At 41.9% G+C, this 18,034-nt stretch overlaps 1 protein-coding gene across 1 annotated transcript; it reads right to left on the bottom strand.

The window, feature by feature from the left end:
• Positions 1-11,357: 11,357 nt before the first annotated feature.
• LOC115203769 (actin-related protein 2/3 complex subunit 5-like protein) lies at positions 11,358-17,756 on the bottom strand. Its single transcript, XM_029768744.1, has 4 exons — positions 17,323-17,756; positions 15,568-15,640; positions 13,504-13,680; positions 11,358-13,283 (listed from the first exon to the last, which is right to left on the bottom strand). The coding sequence occupies exons 1-4, from the start codon at positions 17,460-17,462 to the stop codon at positions 13,221-13,223; spliced, it is 453 nt and encodes a 150-aa protein (XP_029624604.1). The 5' UTR covers positions 17,463-17,756; the 3' UTR covers positions 11,358-13,220.
• Positions 17,757-18,034: the final 278 nt, after the last annotated feature.

The raw sequence follows: 18,034 nt of genomic DNA on the forward strand, positions 1-18,034 counted from the left end.
AGTCTCCTCTTCTATGTGTGGTTAGATGTGTTGGCCAAGATCACTGGCTGTAGGGTTTAGAGAGACCACTGGCATGTTTATCTTTACCTGACTAGATTTGCTGGTTTTAACACATCTAATTCAAACGTAAATGCATGTAAGTTGCTTTTTTGGTTTTGTTTCAGTAGTCCGTTCTGTAAAACTGAGGCCTGGAGGGGTCAACTTACAGATGTCTATGCAGACCCCGATGAACAGTTTAGCCCTTTCCAGAAACTGCCTCTACTACGTAGGCACTAGCTCCTACCCTCTAGGTACTCACATAGGGTGGTGGTGTAGTCAGCGGCTCTGGGTCTGAAAACATGTCAGCTCCTGTAGTGCAGTGACTGGGCAAGCGGGTGGTCACTAATCTATTTTCACTGTCTGTTACTCGTTGTATCAGAGGTTTAACATGGGTATGTTGAGTTTTCGGACTGGGTTTAACATCGGTATAGGTTTAAGCACCTCGCAGGTACACAGCTACCCACCGTCACACAGGCTAAATAGCAAAACCTTGCCCAATCATCTGCTTTTTCAAAGAATTCACTTGAGGAACCAGGGTGGCTCTTTTCAAAGATTTTTCTTTGGCCTTGATTGGATTTCATAAGACGTTGGCAGCATATCTTGTGAGACTCAAGCATTGTAGGGTTGGAAGCGGCCTCTTTCTCTTTGCTGTAGACTATATGTTTTGGGTAATGCATCTCAATAGTCATACGTATTCTTTCCTTTACCTGCACTCTCCTGACCAGTTCTTTCAGACCAGTGGGAATGAAGTAAAGGGGGGATATTCTATTGAGATTCACCACTCCTGATTCAAAATCTGTTGGCTTCTGGGAAATGTATGACTTTTAGAGGCCCTGTGTCATTCTTCATTCCTAAGCCTCCATAATGACATTCCTACCTGTTGGGGCTAGGGGGCAGTATTTTCACGGCCGGATAAAAAACGTACCCGATTTAAACTGGTTAATACTCTTGCCCAGAAACGAGAATATGCATATTATTAGTAGATTTGGATAGAAAACACTCTAAAGTTTCTAAAACTGTTTGAATGGTGTCTGTGGGTATAACAGAACTCATATGGCAGCCAAAAACCTGAGAGGATTACAAGCAGGAAGTGGCCTGTCTGACAATTTGTGGTCCTTCTGTTGCATCTCTATCGAAATTACAGTATCTTTGGGGTTACGTGACACTTTGTAAGGCTTCCATTGGCTCTCTAAAGGCGCCAGAAAGTGGATTGGGGCGTCTGCTGTCTCTGGGCAAAGTACAGGAGCTCTGTTTGTTAGTGGCCTGCCTGGGGTCAGAGACTGAAGATGCGCATTCACGAGACTTGGCCATTTTTTTTCTTTCCCTATTTGAATGAATACAACGTTGTCCGGTTGGAATATTATCGCTATTTTACGAGAAAAATAGCATAAAAATTGATTTTAAACAGCGTTTGACATGCTTCTAAGTACGGTAAAGGAACATTTTGAATTTTTTTGTCACGAAATGCGCCAGCGCGTTACCCTTTGGATAGTGACCTGAACGCACGAACAAAACGGAGCTATTTGGACATATCTATGGATTATTTGGAACCAAAACAACATTTGTTGTTGAAGTAGAAGTCCTGGAAGTGCATTCTGATGAAGAACAGCAAAGGTAATCCAATTTTTCTAATAGTAATTCTGAGTTTACTGAGCCCCGACGTTGGCGGGTGTCTGAATAGCTAGCCGTGATGGCCGAGCTATGTACTCAGAATATTACAAAATGTGCTTTTGCCGAAAAGCTATTTTAAAATCTGACACCGCGATTGCATAAAGGAGTTCTGTATCTATAAATCTTAAAATAATTTATGTATTTTGTCAACGTTTATCATGAGTAATTTAGTAAATTCACCGGAAGTTGTCGGTGTGTATGCTAGTTCTGAACATCACATGCTAATGTAAAAAGCTGTTTTTTGATATAAATATGAACTTGATTGAACAAAACATGCATGTATTGTATAACATAATGTCCTAGGAGTGTCATCTGATGAAGATCATCAAAGGTTAGTGCTGCATTTAGCTGTGGTTTGGGTTTTTGTGACATTTATGCTTGCTTTGAAAATGGCTGTGTGATTATTTCTGGCTGGGTACTCTCCTGACAATCTAATGTTTTGCTTTCGCTGTAAAGCCTTTTTGAAATCGGACAATGTGGTTGGATTAACGAGAGTCTTTCTTTCAAATGGTGTAAAATAGTCATATGTTTGAGAAATTGAAGTTATAGCATTTTTAAGGTTTTTGTATTTCGCGCCACGGTCTTCCACTGGCTGTTGAATCGAGTGGGACGCTCACATCCCACGTTTCCCATAGAAGTTAAGTGGATTTCTGAGGCATGATGGTTTACTGGAGAGAGTTCATGCTGCTCATTTTTTCCCCTCTCTTTCTTTGCATGGCTTATCAGTATTATTGTCCATAGAGTTTACTCAGTCGAGTTCATGTTAGCCTGATGGCAGATGAGTTCCAGCATTAGCCGTGTAGTCTGTGCCCTGCATGGCATCAAGCACAGTCTTGTTTCCTTATATTGATGGGGGCTTGAAGCAATGGAAACGGCTAGTGCTGAAACAGACCCCAGGCAATCAGTTTTAAGTACGTGTGTGTCTGGTGATGAACAAAGATGGCCAAACAGATTCTGTTTTCGTATTTACTGAGAATTTTTATTTTTTTATGTGTATACTTATGTATAATTGAAAATAACAGTATGTAATAGAGAGGTGTTTGTCTTTTGTACATATGTCATATAGTTTATTGTATTAACTGTGAAAAAGATATCCTGTTAGCATAGCAATTTAATGAATGAACTGCACATTCTCTAATCCGGGCCCCCCATTAGTTGTTTTGGTCAAGTTCAGCCAGCATACATTCCAAGGACATGGGGAGAGCCAGGGGAAAACCAACATTTCTTCCAATGGTGCATTGACAGCAGAAGCGGATCATATCAACATGGGAAACACTACTCCCCATGGGAATTATATTTTTCTTCATTTATTATGATATCAATTGTATCCTTGCACTTTACTGTATTGAATTATGATCTAATCTTATTTGTTGTGCTGTCGGTAAAAAGGCATGTCAGACCGTCCATTCCATTGTTCCCTATGCCAGGGGTTCCCAAACTTTTTTGGTCCGGGACTACTTGTGATAGCAAATTCATCAGGGAACCCTTCAAAATCAGAACATAACTCTGACTTTAGACTGCGTTTAAAAATGGCATACAAGGAGTTTTACTATGACTTCTGCAGCAGATGGCAGGACTAACCAAGTCTCGGGCCCTGGGAAATTACATTTGAGTCCACATTTTGACCTTTTAAATCTAAATGACAGTGCATATGTAAAAAAAAAAATGTCAAAGCATAGAGTTGAAAACTAGATCATTAATGGAGTACTGTGGATCCCTGTGAGCTTCCCAGGCCCTGTTGTGCATTTAAGGACTGGATTCAATCCATATTGCAGAAGATCCGCGTTAAAAATGGTGCCGACAGAGAGGGCTGCCTCGCTTCTAGTCCTTAGGAAACTTTGCAGTATTTAGTTTTTTTTGTATTATTTATTACATTGTTAGCTCAGAAAATATTAAGTGTCATTACACACAGCCGGGAAGAACTATTAGATATCAGAGCGCTGTTAACTTACCAGCACTACGACCAGGAATACGACTTTCCCAAAGCGGATCCTTTGTCCGAACTACCCAGGGCATTTGAACTGATTCCAAAGGCAGACCTAAAACAGCGCCGCCGAAGAAGAGGGTGTCGGAGTGGTCTAGTCAGACTTAGGCTCACACACCACCCACCGCTTCAGAGTATATTACTCGCTAATGTCCAGTCTCTAGATAACAAGTGTAGCAGGCTCATGGGGGTGGGGTTTCCACGTCACCAAGTTCAATAACCAAACACGCACACGAAGCACAACTACAAATGAGGAATTTTATTAGGGAGATTAGCACACTGTGGGAAAGGGGGGAATTCAGCAACCAGTTCACAGTCCACAATCTGTTCTCGTTGTCCGTTCCTTTCTCCAGGGGTAATCCAACAAAATAGGAAAACACCAAGGGGGATGAATACTTTTGCAAGGCACTGTATTAACTGTAGTACTCGCGCTGGCAAAACTCTGGATCACTGCTACTCTAACTTCTGCGAGGCATACAAGGCCCTCCGCCGCCCTCCTTTTGGCAAATCTCACCATGACTCCATTTTGCTCCTCCCTTCCTATTGGCAGAAACTCAAACGGGATGTAACCGTGCAAAGAACTATTCAACGCTGGTCTGACCAATCGGAATCCACGCTTCAGGATTGTTTTGATCACGCGGACTGGGACATGTTCCGGGTAGCCTCAGAGAATAATATCAACTTATACGCTGATTCGGTGAGTGAGTTTATAAGGAAGTGCATAGGAGTTGTACCTACTGAGACTATTAAAACCTACCCTAACCAGAAACCGTGGATAGATGGCGGCATTCGCGCTAAACTGAAAGCGCAAACCACCGCATTTAACTATGAAAAGGTGACTAGGAATATAGCCAAATACAAACAGTGTAATTATTCCCTCTGCAAGGCAATCAAACAAGTGAAATGTCAGTATAGAGACAAAGTGGAGTCACAATTCAACAGCTCAGACACAAGATGTATGTGGCAGGGTCTACAGAATATCACGGACTACAAAAAGAAAACCAGCCACGTCACGGACACCGATGACTTGCTTCCAGACAAACTAAACACCTTCTTTGCTCGCTTTGAGGATAATACAGTGCCCCCGGCCCAGACGGCATCCCTAGCAGGACACGGCTAGGAGCATGCACAGACCAGCTGGCTGGTGTGTTTACGGACATATTCAATCTCTCCCTATCCCAGTCTGCTGTCCCCACATGCTTCAAGATGGCCACCATTGTTCCTGTACCCAAGAAGGCAAAGGTAACTGAATTAAATGACTATCGCCCCATAGCACTCACTTCTGTCATCATGAAGTGCTTTGAGAGGATAGTCAAGGATCATATCACCTCCACCTTACCCGTCACCCTAGACCCACTTCAATTTGCTTACCGCCCCAGTAGGTCCCACTTTCATAGAAATATATACAGTTGAAGTCAGAAGTTTACATACACTTTAGCCAAATACATTTAAACTCAGTTTTTCACAATTCCTGACATTTAATCCTAGTAAAAATTCCCTGTCTTAGGTCAGTTAGGATCACCACTTTATTTTAAGAATGTGAAATGTCAATAATAGAGAGAATGATTTATTTCAGCTTTTATTTCTTTCATCACATTCCCAGCGGGTCAGAAGTTTGCATACACTCAATTAGTATTTGGTAGCATTGCCTTTAAATTGTTTAACTTGGGTCAAACGTTTCGGGTAGCCTTCCACAAGCATCCCACAATAAGTTGGGTGAATTTTGGCCCATTCCTCCTGACAGAGCTGCTGTAACTGAGTCAGGTTTGTAGGCCTCCATGCTCGCACACACTTTTTCAGTTCTGCCCACAAATTATCTATGGGATTGAGGTCAGGGTTTTGTGATGGCCACTCCAATACCTTGACTTTGTTGTCCTTAAGCCATTTTGCCACAACTTTGGACGTATGCTTGGGGTCAATGTCCATTTGGAAGACCCATTTGCGACCAAGCTTTAACTTCCTGACTGATGTCTTCAGATGTTGCTTCAATATATCCAATTAATTTTCCATCCTCATGATGCCATCTATTTTGTGAAGTGCACCAGTCCCTCCTGCAGCAAAGCACCCCCACACCATGATGCTACCACCCCCGTGCTTCACGGTTGGGATGGTGTTCTTCGGCTTGCAAGCCTCCCCCTTTTCCCCCAAACATAACAATGGTCATTATGGCCAAACAGTTCTATTTTTGTTTCATCAGACCAAAGGACATTTCTCCAAAAAGTACGATCTTTGTCCCCATGTGCAGTTGCAAACCGTAGTCTGGCTTATTTATGGCGGTTTTGGAGCAGTGGCTTCTGCCTTGCTGAGCGGCCTTTCAGGTTATGTCGATATAGGACTCGTTTTACTGTGGATATAGATACTTTTGGACCTGTTTCCTCCAGCATCTTCACGAGGTCCTTTGCTGTTGTTCTGGGATTGATTTGCACTTTTCGCACCGAAGTACGTTCATCTCTAGGAGACAGAACGCTTCTCCTTCCTGAGCGGTATGACGGCTGCGTGGTCCCATGGTGTTTATACTTGCGTACTATTGTTTGTACAGATGAACGTGGTACCTTCAGGCGTTTGGAAATTGCTCCCAAGAATGAACCAGACTTGTGGAGGTCTACAATTTTTTTATCTGAGGTCTTGGCGGATTTCTTTAGATTGTCCCATGATGTCAAGCAAAGTTTGAAGCAAGGAGGCACTGAGTTTGTCTCAAATGATGTCAATTAGCCCATCAGAAGCTTCTAAATCCATGACATCATTTTCTGGAATTTTCCAAGCTGTTTAAAGGCACAGTCAACTTAGTGTATGTAAACTTCTGACCCGCTTTAATTGTGATACAGTGAATTATAAGTGAAATAATCTGTCTGTAAACAATTGTTGGAAAAATTACTTGTGTCATGCACAAAGTAGATGTCCTAACCGACTTGCCAAAACGATAGTTTGTTAACAAGAAATTTGTGGAGTGGTTGAAAAACGAAAAATTCATGCTTTTTTTTCTTCCTTAAGCACATCATGGACCGCGTCATAACAATCAAATTCCCATAAGAGTTATCACTGCCAAAACAAGTTGACTGATAAGCTGCTAAGGGAAGACCATGAAGAATTACTGTCCTGTTGAGAATATTACCCATGTCTTCTTGGAGTATGCCTGAATCATGAATTTACAAACATGACGAAATCCTCATGGGAAGAGAAATATTAAACATCCCTACTTAACTAAACCTGATGCAAAGAGGATTAGAGTTGATGCATTGTGACTGTGTCATCTCATAACACTGTGAATTGTATGCAGTATAACCATTTCAGGACAAACTGCTTTGTCTTAGGGCCTGTTTCCACCCAGTTTTAATCTTGTGGTGACTTTCCTCTCCTCCATGTAGTGTGTAATTCTGCATTGTAGTTAGGAACGAGGAGTAAGAGAGGAACAAAAAGCCTACACACTCATATTCTTATAAAAAAAGTGTCAAAAGCTTCATGTGCAAACTTGAAGTGAAGCAACCCCTTCACCGTGTATTCCCATCCCAAAATAGGTCTTACTAGTGATGATAGTACATGTAAATTACATATGATATTTATGCATAATGATGAAGCCCTTGACACCATTTATGTTATAATACCGGTAAACTTGTAAATCGTGTGATGTGGCTGTCCTCTTTCCCCTGTTGGCATGTAGTTGAAGCCCTAATAAGGTGGAACGTTGGGAAGCCAAAAGGAATGTCCATTCTATAAGTTGATTATTATTTGAAAGCGTCACATCAGTTCTGTGCAATACATTTCTATCTGCAATGCGCTGAACGAGTAACAATGATATGGAACAAAAATATATTGAAGAATTAACCTGAATTAATTTGTTGGGCCTAATCTAAAGTGTTACTTTAAGTGTTCTTTCTAATAGTTCCTACTGTTGTGGGAGGGAAAGATTTCAAAGTGATATACAGTGCATTTGGAAAGCATTCAAACCCCTTGACTTTTTCCACATTTTGTTACGTTACAGCCTTTTTTTTTATTCTCATCAATCTACACACAATACCCCATAATGAGAAAGTGAAAACAGGTTTTTAGAAATGTTTGCTAATGTATTAAACAAATACCTTATTTACATAAGTATTCAGACCCTTGAAATTGAGCTCAGGTGCATCCTGTTTCCATTGGTCATCCTTGATGTTTCTACAACTTGATTGTAGTCCAGCTGTGGTAAATACAATTTATTGGTCATGATTTGGAAAGGCACACACCTGTCAATATTTATTTATTTTATTTATTTCACCTTTTATTTAACCAGGTAGGCAAGTTGAGAACAAGTTCTCATTTACAATTGCGACCTGGCCAAGATAAAGCAAAGCAGTTTGACACATACAACAACACAGAGTTACACATGGAGTAAAACAAACATACAGTCAATAATACAGTAGAAAAATAAGTCTATATACAATGTGAGCAAATGAGGTGAGATAAGGGAGGTAAAGGCAAAAAAAGGCCATGGTGGTGATGTACATACAATATAGCAAGTAAAACACTGGAATGGTAGATTTGCAGTGGAAGAAAGTGCAAAGTGGAAATAGAAATAATGGGGTGCAAAGGAGCAAAATAAATAAATACAGTAGGGGAAGGGGTAGTTGTTTGGGCTAAATTATAGATGGGCTATGTACAGGTGCAGTGATCTGTGAGCTGCTCTGACAGCTGGTGCTTAAAGCTAGTGAGGGAGATGTGTTTCCAGTTTGAGATTTTTGTAGTTTGTTCCAGTCATTGGCAGCAGAGAACTGGAAGGAGAGACGGCCAAAGGAGGACTTGGCTTTGGGGGTGACCAGTGAGATATACCTGCTGGAGCACGTGCTACAGGTGGGTGCTGCTATGGTGACCAGCGAGCTGAGATAAGGGGGGACTTTACCTAGCAGGGTCTTGTAGATGACCTGGAGCCAGTGGGTTTGGCGACGAGTATGAAGCGAGGGCCAGCCAACGAGAGCATACAGGTCGCAGTGGTGGGTAGTATATGGGGCTTTGGTGACAAAACGGATGGCACTGTGATAGACTGCATCCAATTTATTGAGTAGGGTATTGGAGGCTATTTTGTAAATGACATCGCCGAAGTCGAGGATCGATAGGATGGTCAGTTTTACGAGGGTATGTTTGGCAGCATGAGTGAAGGATGCTTTGTTGCGAAATAGGAAGCCAATTCTAGATTTAACTTTGTATTGGAGATGTTTGATGTGAGTCTGGAAGGAGAGTTTACAGTCTAACCAGACACCTAGGTATTTGTAGTTGTCCACATATTCTAAGTCAGAACCGTCCAGAGTAGTGATGCTGGATGGGCGGGCAGGTGCAGGCAGCGATCGGTTGAATAGCATGCATTTAGTTTTACTTGTATTTAAGAGCAGTTGGAGGCCACGGAAGGAGAGTTGTATGGCATTGAAGCTCGTCTGGAGGGTTGTATATAAGGTCCCATAGTTGACTGTGCATGTCAGAGCAAAAACCAAGCCATGAGGTCGAATGAATTGTCCCTAGAGCTCCGAGACAGGATTGTGTCGAGGCACAGATCTGGGGGAAGAATACCAAAAAATGTCTGCAGCATTGAAGGTCCCTAAGAACACAGTGGCCTCCATCATTCTTAAATGGAAGAAGTTTGTAACCACCAAGACTCTTCCTAGAGCTGGCTGCCCGGTCAAACTGAGCAATCACGGGAGAAGGGCATTGGTCAGGGAGGTGACCAAGAACCCGATGGTCACGCTGACAAAGCTCTAGAAGTTCCTCTGTGACCATGGGAGAACTTTCCAGAAGGACAACCATCTCTGCAGCACTCCATCAATGAGGCCTTTATGGTAGATTGGCCAGACGGAAGCCACTCCTCAGTAAAAGGCACATGACAGCCTGCTTAGTTTGCCAAAAGGCACTTAAAGGACTCTCAGACCATGACAAACAAGATTCTCTGGTCTGAGGAAACCAAGATTGAACACTTTTGCATGAATGCCAAGCTTCACGTCTGGAGGAAACCTGGCACTATCCCTACGGTGAAGCATGGTGATGGCAGTATCATGCTGTGGGGATGTTTTTCAGCAGCAGGGACTGACTAGTCAGGATCGAGACAAAGATGAACAGAGCAAAGTACAGAGATATCCTTGATGAAAACCTGCTCCAGAGCGCTCAGGACCTCAGACTGGGGTGAAGGTTCACCTTCCAACAGGACAATGACCCAAAGCACACAGCCAAGACAATGCAGGAGTGGCTTTGGGACAAGTCTCTGAATGTCCTTGAGTGGCCCAGCCAGAGCCCGGACTTGAGCCCGATCAAACATCTCTGGAGAGACCTGAGAATAGCTGTGCAGCGACACTCCCAATCCAACCTGACAGAGCTTGAGAGGACTTTCAGAGAAGAATGCGAGAAACTCCCCAAATACAGGTGTGCCAAGTTTGTAGCGTTATACCCAAGAAGACTCAAGGCTGAGTCTCAGCCAAAGGTGCTTCAACAAAGTACTGAGCAAAGGGTCTAAATACTTATGGAAATTATATATTTCTGGGTTTTTTATTTTTAGATATTTGCAAACATTTATATAAACCTGTTTTTGCTTTGTCATTATAGGGTATTGTGTGTAGATTGAGGGGGGATTTTTTTTTAAATACATTTTAGAATAAGGCTGTAACGTAACAAAATTTGGAAAAATCCAAGGGATGCTTGTTAAAACATTGTTTGACATTCTGTATTTATCCTTTTAAATGGTTCTGTCCTATTTGTTGCCAATTATATTTGATGTCATTAAGTATGAAGGAAAAATTAGTTATGTGACTAAAATACCAAAACATGCAAGCTTTTTTGAATGCTCTTTAAAACGTCTTCAGGATTGGTGGGTCCCCTGCGGGACAGTTGAGCTAACGTAGGCTAATGCAATTAGCATGAGGTTGTAAGTAACAACAAAATATCCCAGGACATAGACATATCTGATATTGGCAGAAAGATTAACAAGAATTTAAGCTAACTACACTGTCCAATTTACAGTAGCTATTACAGTGAAATAATACTATTGTTTGAGGAGAGTGCACAGTTTTGAACATGAAACGTTATTAATAAACAAATTACGCACATTTGGGCAGTCTTGATACATTTTGAACAGAAATAAAATGGTTCATTGGATCAGTCTAAAACATTGCGCATACACTGCGGCCAAAATCTAAATTGCACCTGGGCTGGAATAATACATGAAGGCCTTTCTCTTGCATTTCAAAGATGATTGTACCAAAAAATACAAAAGAACAATTGTTTTTTTTCTTTGTATTATCTTTCACCAGATCTATTGTGTTATATTCTCCTACATTCCATTCAAATTTCCACTAACTTCCAAGTGTTTCTTTTCAAATGGTACCAAGAATATGCTTATCCTTGCTACAGATTTGGGTATGTTATTTTAGGCAAAAATTTAAAAAAAGGGGCCAATCCTTAAGAAAATGTAAAGCTTGACTTTTGTTTAGTTTGTGTTAAATGTATTGTCTTTAATCTCCCGACAGATTAAATAAATGTTATTGCTTTGACTCCTCTCTTCTAAAAATGAGACATGTCCCAAAGCAGCAATGAAACATTTTATTTAATACATAAAATCAACAATACAGTAGGCATAGGCAAGATATCAAGAGATACTTTTGGACTGAAATATTAAATGTTTCGGATAATGAATTCATTTACAATCACCACACCAATTTTAACTGATTTTAATTTGCAATGTGTTCCAGGACCCGGGAGTGTAAAAGTTAAAGGGATAGTTTTCTAACCAAAACCAATGTAAGAACTTTATTTGATCTGTATCACTGAAGCGTTAGAGATTGCACAATAGCAATGTACAGGTCATTTTTGATTGAGACGACATACTGTATGCAGTGTTTACCGTGAATGCGCTCTCCGCTAACGTAGATTGACTTAGGGCTCCATTTAAGCCGTATCGCGTAAATTCAGCGCTACAGCCTGATTTAAAGGCAATGTCCCCCACCTAGCATGCTATTTCGTGCTAAACTGCTACATGGTAAACCCTGTCTTGTTCCATAGCATTTATTATTATATGCCACCAGTCAACGATGGGCACAGAGATGATTTGTACAAGTTTCTTCTTGCTCTCAAAAGAAAAACTAAATATAAAAGTCCTCAGTTGTTGCTGACAGCATAATTCAGTTTAGCTGATATATTTCTCAAAGGGGTTTATGCACAGACATGTGTCAATGATGGTTATGTCTATATGTCTGTTAGAATTAGACACCCCTGGGTGGCTGTAAGGTGTAGCTGTTTAAAATCCTGTGTGAAGAGGTAATTTGGAGCTTGACGTTTCTGCTTAAGCATAGGAGGCAGCTTTCATTAATTTGATTAGTTTACTGCCGCCAACACAACTTCACACATTTAATAAATGTAACCTTTTACACCAAATTTGCCTCCTGATGTCCTGCCCTGAAATTGACAGTTCACAAATATACATAATTTTGCACTTAAGGGCTATTGTCACACAAACATCCAACACCAAATTGACCCCTATGCACTTGTTACCATCTAGCTCCACTTCATCCTCCGGTAGACTAAATGGGATTTTCACCATATTGTAATCCTCACAGCTCTCCACAAGTGCATAGGGCAGCCTGGGTTACTGAAAACACTGCTTTGTGCTTGCTCATAGAATACGCAAACTAAAAATAACTTGTACTATTTGGATGACTGATTTTGCTCTGGAACTAAAGTTTGTCGATTCACAAGAATATTAGCCCCTAGTGTGGAAAGAGCAGTTGGTCACACATGCCATGGTTGTGTTCAATCTGAACAGGAATGCAGGTTCCACAGCCAAATTCACTACCACAATTCTGAATATACAAAGCAGGGTTTACAGCCAGCCCAACTGATATTTTTTTCCCCAATAATCAGCTCTGAAAATATCCGATGTGATTGGTCAAAATAACAGAATTTGGCTCCCATAGAGAGGGCAAATGACAAGGACACTTGTTTCCAGTTTTATTGCAGCAGGCACTTCACAACAAAATCCCCCATTGTTCAATATACCCCACCCTGCATACCAATTAATTGAATCTCAATCTCTTTATATTAAAATGTACTTCTGTCTGTACAAAAATGACAATGAGAAAAAAAAGAAATATTACACAAACATATCAGACACACTCGCAAGCACACTGAATTTGTCACACACACACTGGTATAAAGGTATAATACCACTTAATGCACACCCTTCCTTTGACCTGCCATGTTCATGTTTCTTTTCCTTCCTTTCCCCACCCTCAAAGAAACATGCTGATGCTTCTCAATAGTATTAGAACAGAAATGCAATAAAGAACGAGCAAATAACTCGTGATTGGGTAAAAATGATAATCCTATACATGAACACGTATCATCCTTTCCTAAATTACAGCTATCCCATACATTTTGAAACTAAAAATAAATGTTCCCTTTGTGTTTTGTCTAACTTATGTAGTGTAAGGGTTTTTTCAGTAAGAAATTGTGATAATCTACTTTCCCTTCCTCCTGCCAGTGGTCATCCGAGACGCTCCACGTGATAAAGCCCGTCCCCTCAAACGGTCTTTCGGGCCGTCAGAACTCGTACGATTGACCCCAAGCCCCCAACTGCAAAAGCCTGAGTGAAGAAAGAGGGGAAGAGACAAATGATCAAACACAGGTGGTCGGTGGCACCTTAATTGGGGAGGACAGGCTCATAGTCATGGTTGAACACGGTTTTGTGTTCGATACCATTATGAGCCAAACTCCCCTCAGTAGCCTCCTGTGCATCATATTTCCATGAACATTAGGTGGACTAGAGTTTAAAGATTGAACAAGTTCAGATATAGGTTTCACACCTTTTCGTGCCACTGTAGGAGAATGGCACTGCTATTGTCGGAGGGCTTCTCGAAGCCTCTATATATGTACTTCATAAGCAGGTCCACCCCGCTTCTGTCAAGAGACTTGACGGCTGGCTCAATATCACTTGACTTAAATGATGTCAACACTCGCAGCACTATTGCCAGAGCCCTTTCCTGAAAGACAGAACAAGACAGCGAGAGAGAGTGTTTACAAAAGTTATTTACACCAGTGCAGATTCCCAAGAGAGGCAACATGTTTGGGATGCTTGCTAAGCCTCTCCTGCAATGAGCAGCATTCTAAACCAATGTTAATATTGACTCCAAGCACACTACATGACCAAAAGTATGTGGACACTTGCTCGTCAAACATCTCATTCCAAACCCCCCCTTGCTGCTATAACAGCCTCCACTCTTCTGGGAAGGCTTTCCACTAGATGTTGGAACATTGCTGCAGGGACTTGCTTCCATTCAGCCACAAGCATTAATGTGATTGGGCTCGCAGTTACAATCCCAAAGGTGTTCAACGGGGTTGAGGTCAGGGCTCTGTGCAGGCCAGTCAAGTTCTTCCACACCAAACTCAACAAACCATTTCTGTATGGACCTACGCGTGTGCACTAGGGCATTGTTATGATGAAACAGGTAAGGACCTTACCCAAACTGTTGCCACAAAGTTGGAAGCACAGAATCGTCTAAAATGCCATTGTATTCTGTAGCGTTAAGATTAGCCTTCACTGGAACGAAGGGGCCTAGCACAAACCATGAAAAACAGCCACAGACCATTATGCCTCCTCCACCAAACTTTACAGTTGGCACTATGCATTTGGACAGGTAGCATTCTCCTGGCATCCACCAAAACCAGATTTGTCCGTCGGACTGCCAGATGGTGAAGCGTGATTCATCACTCAAAGCGTTTTCACTGCTCCAGAGTCCAATGGCAACGAGCTTTACACCTCTCCAGCTGACGCTTGGCGATCTTAGCTGCTCGGCCATGGAAACCCATTTCAAGAAGCTCCAGACAAACAATTATTGTGCTGACGTTGCTTCCAGAGGCACCATCGAGAGCATCCTGACTGGTTGCATCACTGCCTGGTATGGCAACTGCGCGGCCTCAAGGCACTACAGAAGGTTGTGCGAATGGCCCAGTACATCACTGGGGCCAAGCTTCCTACCATTCAGGACCTCTATACCAGGCTGTGTCAGAGGAAGGCCCTAAAAATTGTCAGACACAAGCCACCCTAGTCATAGACTGTTCTCTCTGCTACCAGAGCGCCAAGTGTAGGTCCAAGAGGCTTCTAAACAGCTTCTACCCCCAAGTCATAAGACTCCTGAACATCTAATCAAATGGCTACCCAGACTATGTGCCTCCCCACCACCACCCCTCTTTACACCACCACTACTCTGTTGTCATTATGCGTAGTCACTTCAATAGCTCTACCTACATGTACATACTACTTCAACTAACCGGTGCCCCCGCACATTGACTCTGTACCGGTACCCCCCTGTATATTGTCTCGCTATTGTTGTTTTACTGCTGCTCTTTAATTACTTTTCTCTTACTCATGTCCATATTTATTGAAACTGCATTGTTGTTTGATTTGAGTTTGGAACTCTGTAGTGAGTGTTGCAACTGAGGTCAACTGATTTTTACGCGGTACAGCACTCGGCGGTTCCGTTCTGTGACCTTGTGTGGCCTACCACTTCGCGGCTGAGCCTTTGTTGCTCCTAGACGTTTCCACTTCACAATAACAGCACTTACAGTTGACCGGGGCAGCTCTAGCAGGGCAGAAGTTTGACGAACTGACTTGTTGGAATGGTGGCATCCTATGACGGTGCCACATTGAAAGTTAATGAGCTCTTCAGTAAGGCTTTTCCACTGCCAATGTTTTCTATGGCGATTGCATGGCTGTGTGCTTAATTTCATACACCTGTGAGCAACGGGTGTGGCTGAAATAGCCAAATAAACTAATTTTAAGGGATGTCCACATACTTTTGTATATATCGTGTACCTTCCCACAAAGTTACATGATGCAAGAATTTCAGATGAAAGTCTTGGCCCCTTACCTTTATTGCTGGATTTTTAGTGTTGAGAGGAGGGTTCCGCAGAGCAAGGTGAAAAGCTGTCATCGTGTCTCCTGTGCATTAGTCGGTTAAGGAATTTAACACTGTCTATTGCCATATCCTAAATAGGTTTGAAGGACAGGAACATTGTACATCTCCACATTTTTTCCCCACCACCAGAGGCAAAAGAAACACACACCTGTTTAGGCGAGGTGCTGGCTAACGGAGTAAGAAATGGAGAGCTTCACTAGGAGTTCAGATGCAATCATTTTATAACCAATGTTTTGACAGACAAGCAGTCTTCATCAGGGTATAATGACAACCTCTGAGGGTCACTAATTGACATACTTTTAAAAGAGAAACAGGTGCCTGCAATCATAGCCGGGTGTGGCTTGATTTCATTAGTTGATTTACAGAAATGGAAAGAAAAAAAGCTCCAACATCCAGCCATATAATCATAGAAACAAACATTTACAATGGATAGCAAAAATACAAAACACAGAAGAATGGCTTCAGATCAAAGTCTACGTTGAGACTAAAGGGAGCAAGGGTCTTTAAATGAAAGATCCAGGTGGCCTCTCATTTTAATAAATCATCAAGGTCACCCCCTCTCCTAGAGACGGTTATGTGTTCGATGCCGATATACCGAGGGGACGAAATGGAGTGGTTTGCTTCCTAAAGGTGGGCTGCAACTGGGTACGTCGAGTTTTTGCACCTAATGGTGCTACGATGCGCAGATTCTTTCCACCAAATCAAATTGTATTAGTCAAACACATTTAGTAGATTTAGCAGTTATTGCGGCTGTAGCGAAATGGTTGTGTTCCTAGCTCCAACAGTGCAGTAGTATCTAACAATTCACAAATCTAAAAGGGAATAAAGAAATAAATATTGGGACGAGCAATGTCAGTGGCATTGACTAAAATACAGTAGAATAGAGTATGTAAACAGTGGCCAGTGATTCCATGTCTACGTACATAGGGCAGCAGCCTCTAAAGGTGCAGGGTTGAGTAGCCAGGTGGTAGCCGGCTAGTGAGAAACAGACCAATATCACAAAGGGTATTGATGCCATTGCCAGTATCTAATGTGAGATCCATTTCAAGAGCTCACAGAGGTGTCTGATCATACACAGCCAGTTCCAGCTCACCAGACCAGAGTGGCACCTCTCAAATGGAGAAAGATGACACACAGAGGATGAAACGCAGAGAGATAGCTATAGTTCCTCACAATGTGGAAAAACATTTTATTTTCCTGCCTCAAGCAAATCCTCTACTGGTGTCATTGCCCTGAATGTGGCTCACTCGAAATAAACATCCCTCATAAGAGGGCCATGAAGAACCCTGCAACTCCTGTCTCACTCAAATCAAACGGCATAGTGATTCCCTTATTAACACTGCAGCAACTGCTGGTGCTTTGCATGCTAGTTATAAACAACTATGTTTAGACATAACTAAGTTACCTAGCTAACAAGTAGCTAGAGTCTCGGGTTCTGGTAGCTCTGGAGGGCGCCCTGGTCTGGACCAGCGCTAGGATAGTTCAGCCAGGGATATCCTCCAGGCATTGACTAACTAGCAACCTAAACCGACATATTTGCACAACATCAGCTAACTACCTAGCAAGATACATGTCAGTACGAGCTGAAATTAAATGAGCATTTTGATTTGAGTTGAAAACAAAATCCATTATCAAATCACATCGGCTGTTAGCCAGCTAGCTAACACATTTAGCTAACGAACATGGGGGCATGAACGTAAAGGATATATCCTGATGAGGTTGTCTATCTCCGTGCCGTCCGGTCCCTGTTTATCGACAGCCTCATCGTGATCATCAACGAATTTGTTCTCATCAAATTCATCTATGTCGAGTTTCCTGAATCGCGACGAAAGAGTATTTTTCGCCATCAGAGCAACTTCGCTGGAAGAAATAGTAGCTAGCAAGCTAAAGCTAGTCCTACACACAGCGCTGTTGCTTTAATGCGAGCCAAGTACAGGGTACTTGCTCTGTGTCGGCTCTCCTGCTATCTAGCAACCACCGTCTTCGCTAACGGTGTTTTGATTGTAATTTGTCTAGATAATATTATCCGCCAGTGTTACACACATTATTTTACACCCATGTACCTAGCTAACTCGTTTGACACGCAATTGTGTTGCCTGAATTATCTTAACTCACGTGAAGCCAGCGGCACTAATCGTCACTTCCCGAGTCAAATATATATTTTTAATCCTTCACAATAAGAGTACTGCTGCCATGATTGGGGCGTAACAGGAACTGATTACATTTAATAAGTTACATGCAAACTGATTACAAAAAAACGAATTGTAATCAGATTAGATACTTTTTTTTAAACTAGATTTCTTCTTGGATTACTTTTAAATTCAGAAAGGATGTTTGCGAGAAGAAAAGAAATGACACCACTCTGTTTTCTCAACGACATTCAATTCAGCATTGAAAAAAGGTTCAAGTTTAAGTTCGT

The sequence above is a fragment of the Salmo trutta genome, chromosome 12 (assembly GCF_901001165.1).
Source record: "Salmo trutta chromosome 12, fSalTru1.1, whole genome shotgun sequence".
Taxonomy (NCBI): domain Eukaryota; kingdom Metazoa; phylum Chordata; class Actinopteri; order Salmoniformes; family Salmonidae; genus Salmo; species Salmo trutta.

What these genes read in the sequence shown, in the direction of transcription:
- LOC115203769 (XM_029768744.1), bottom strand. Translation starts at nt 17,462, where the DNA reads ATGGCGAAAAATACTCTTTCGTCGCGATTCAGGAAACTCGACATAGAT. An exon ending in CTAAAAATCCAGCAATAAAG is followed by an intron (nt 13,681 to 15,567) that starts GTAAGGGGCCAA and finishes TCTGTCTTTCAG; the next exon opens with GAAAGGGCTCTGGCAATAGT. An exon ending in TCCTACAGTGGCACGAAAAG is followed by an intron (nt 13,284 to 13,503) that starts GTGTGAAACCTA and finishes TTCTTCACTCAG; the next exon opens with GCTTTTGCAGTTGGGGGCTT.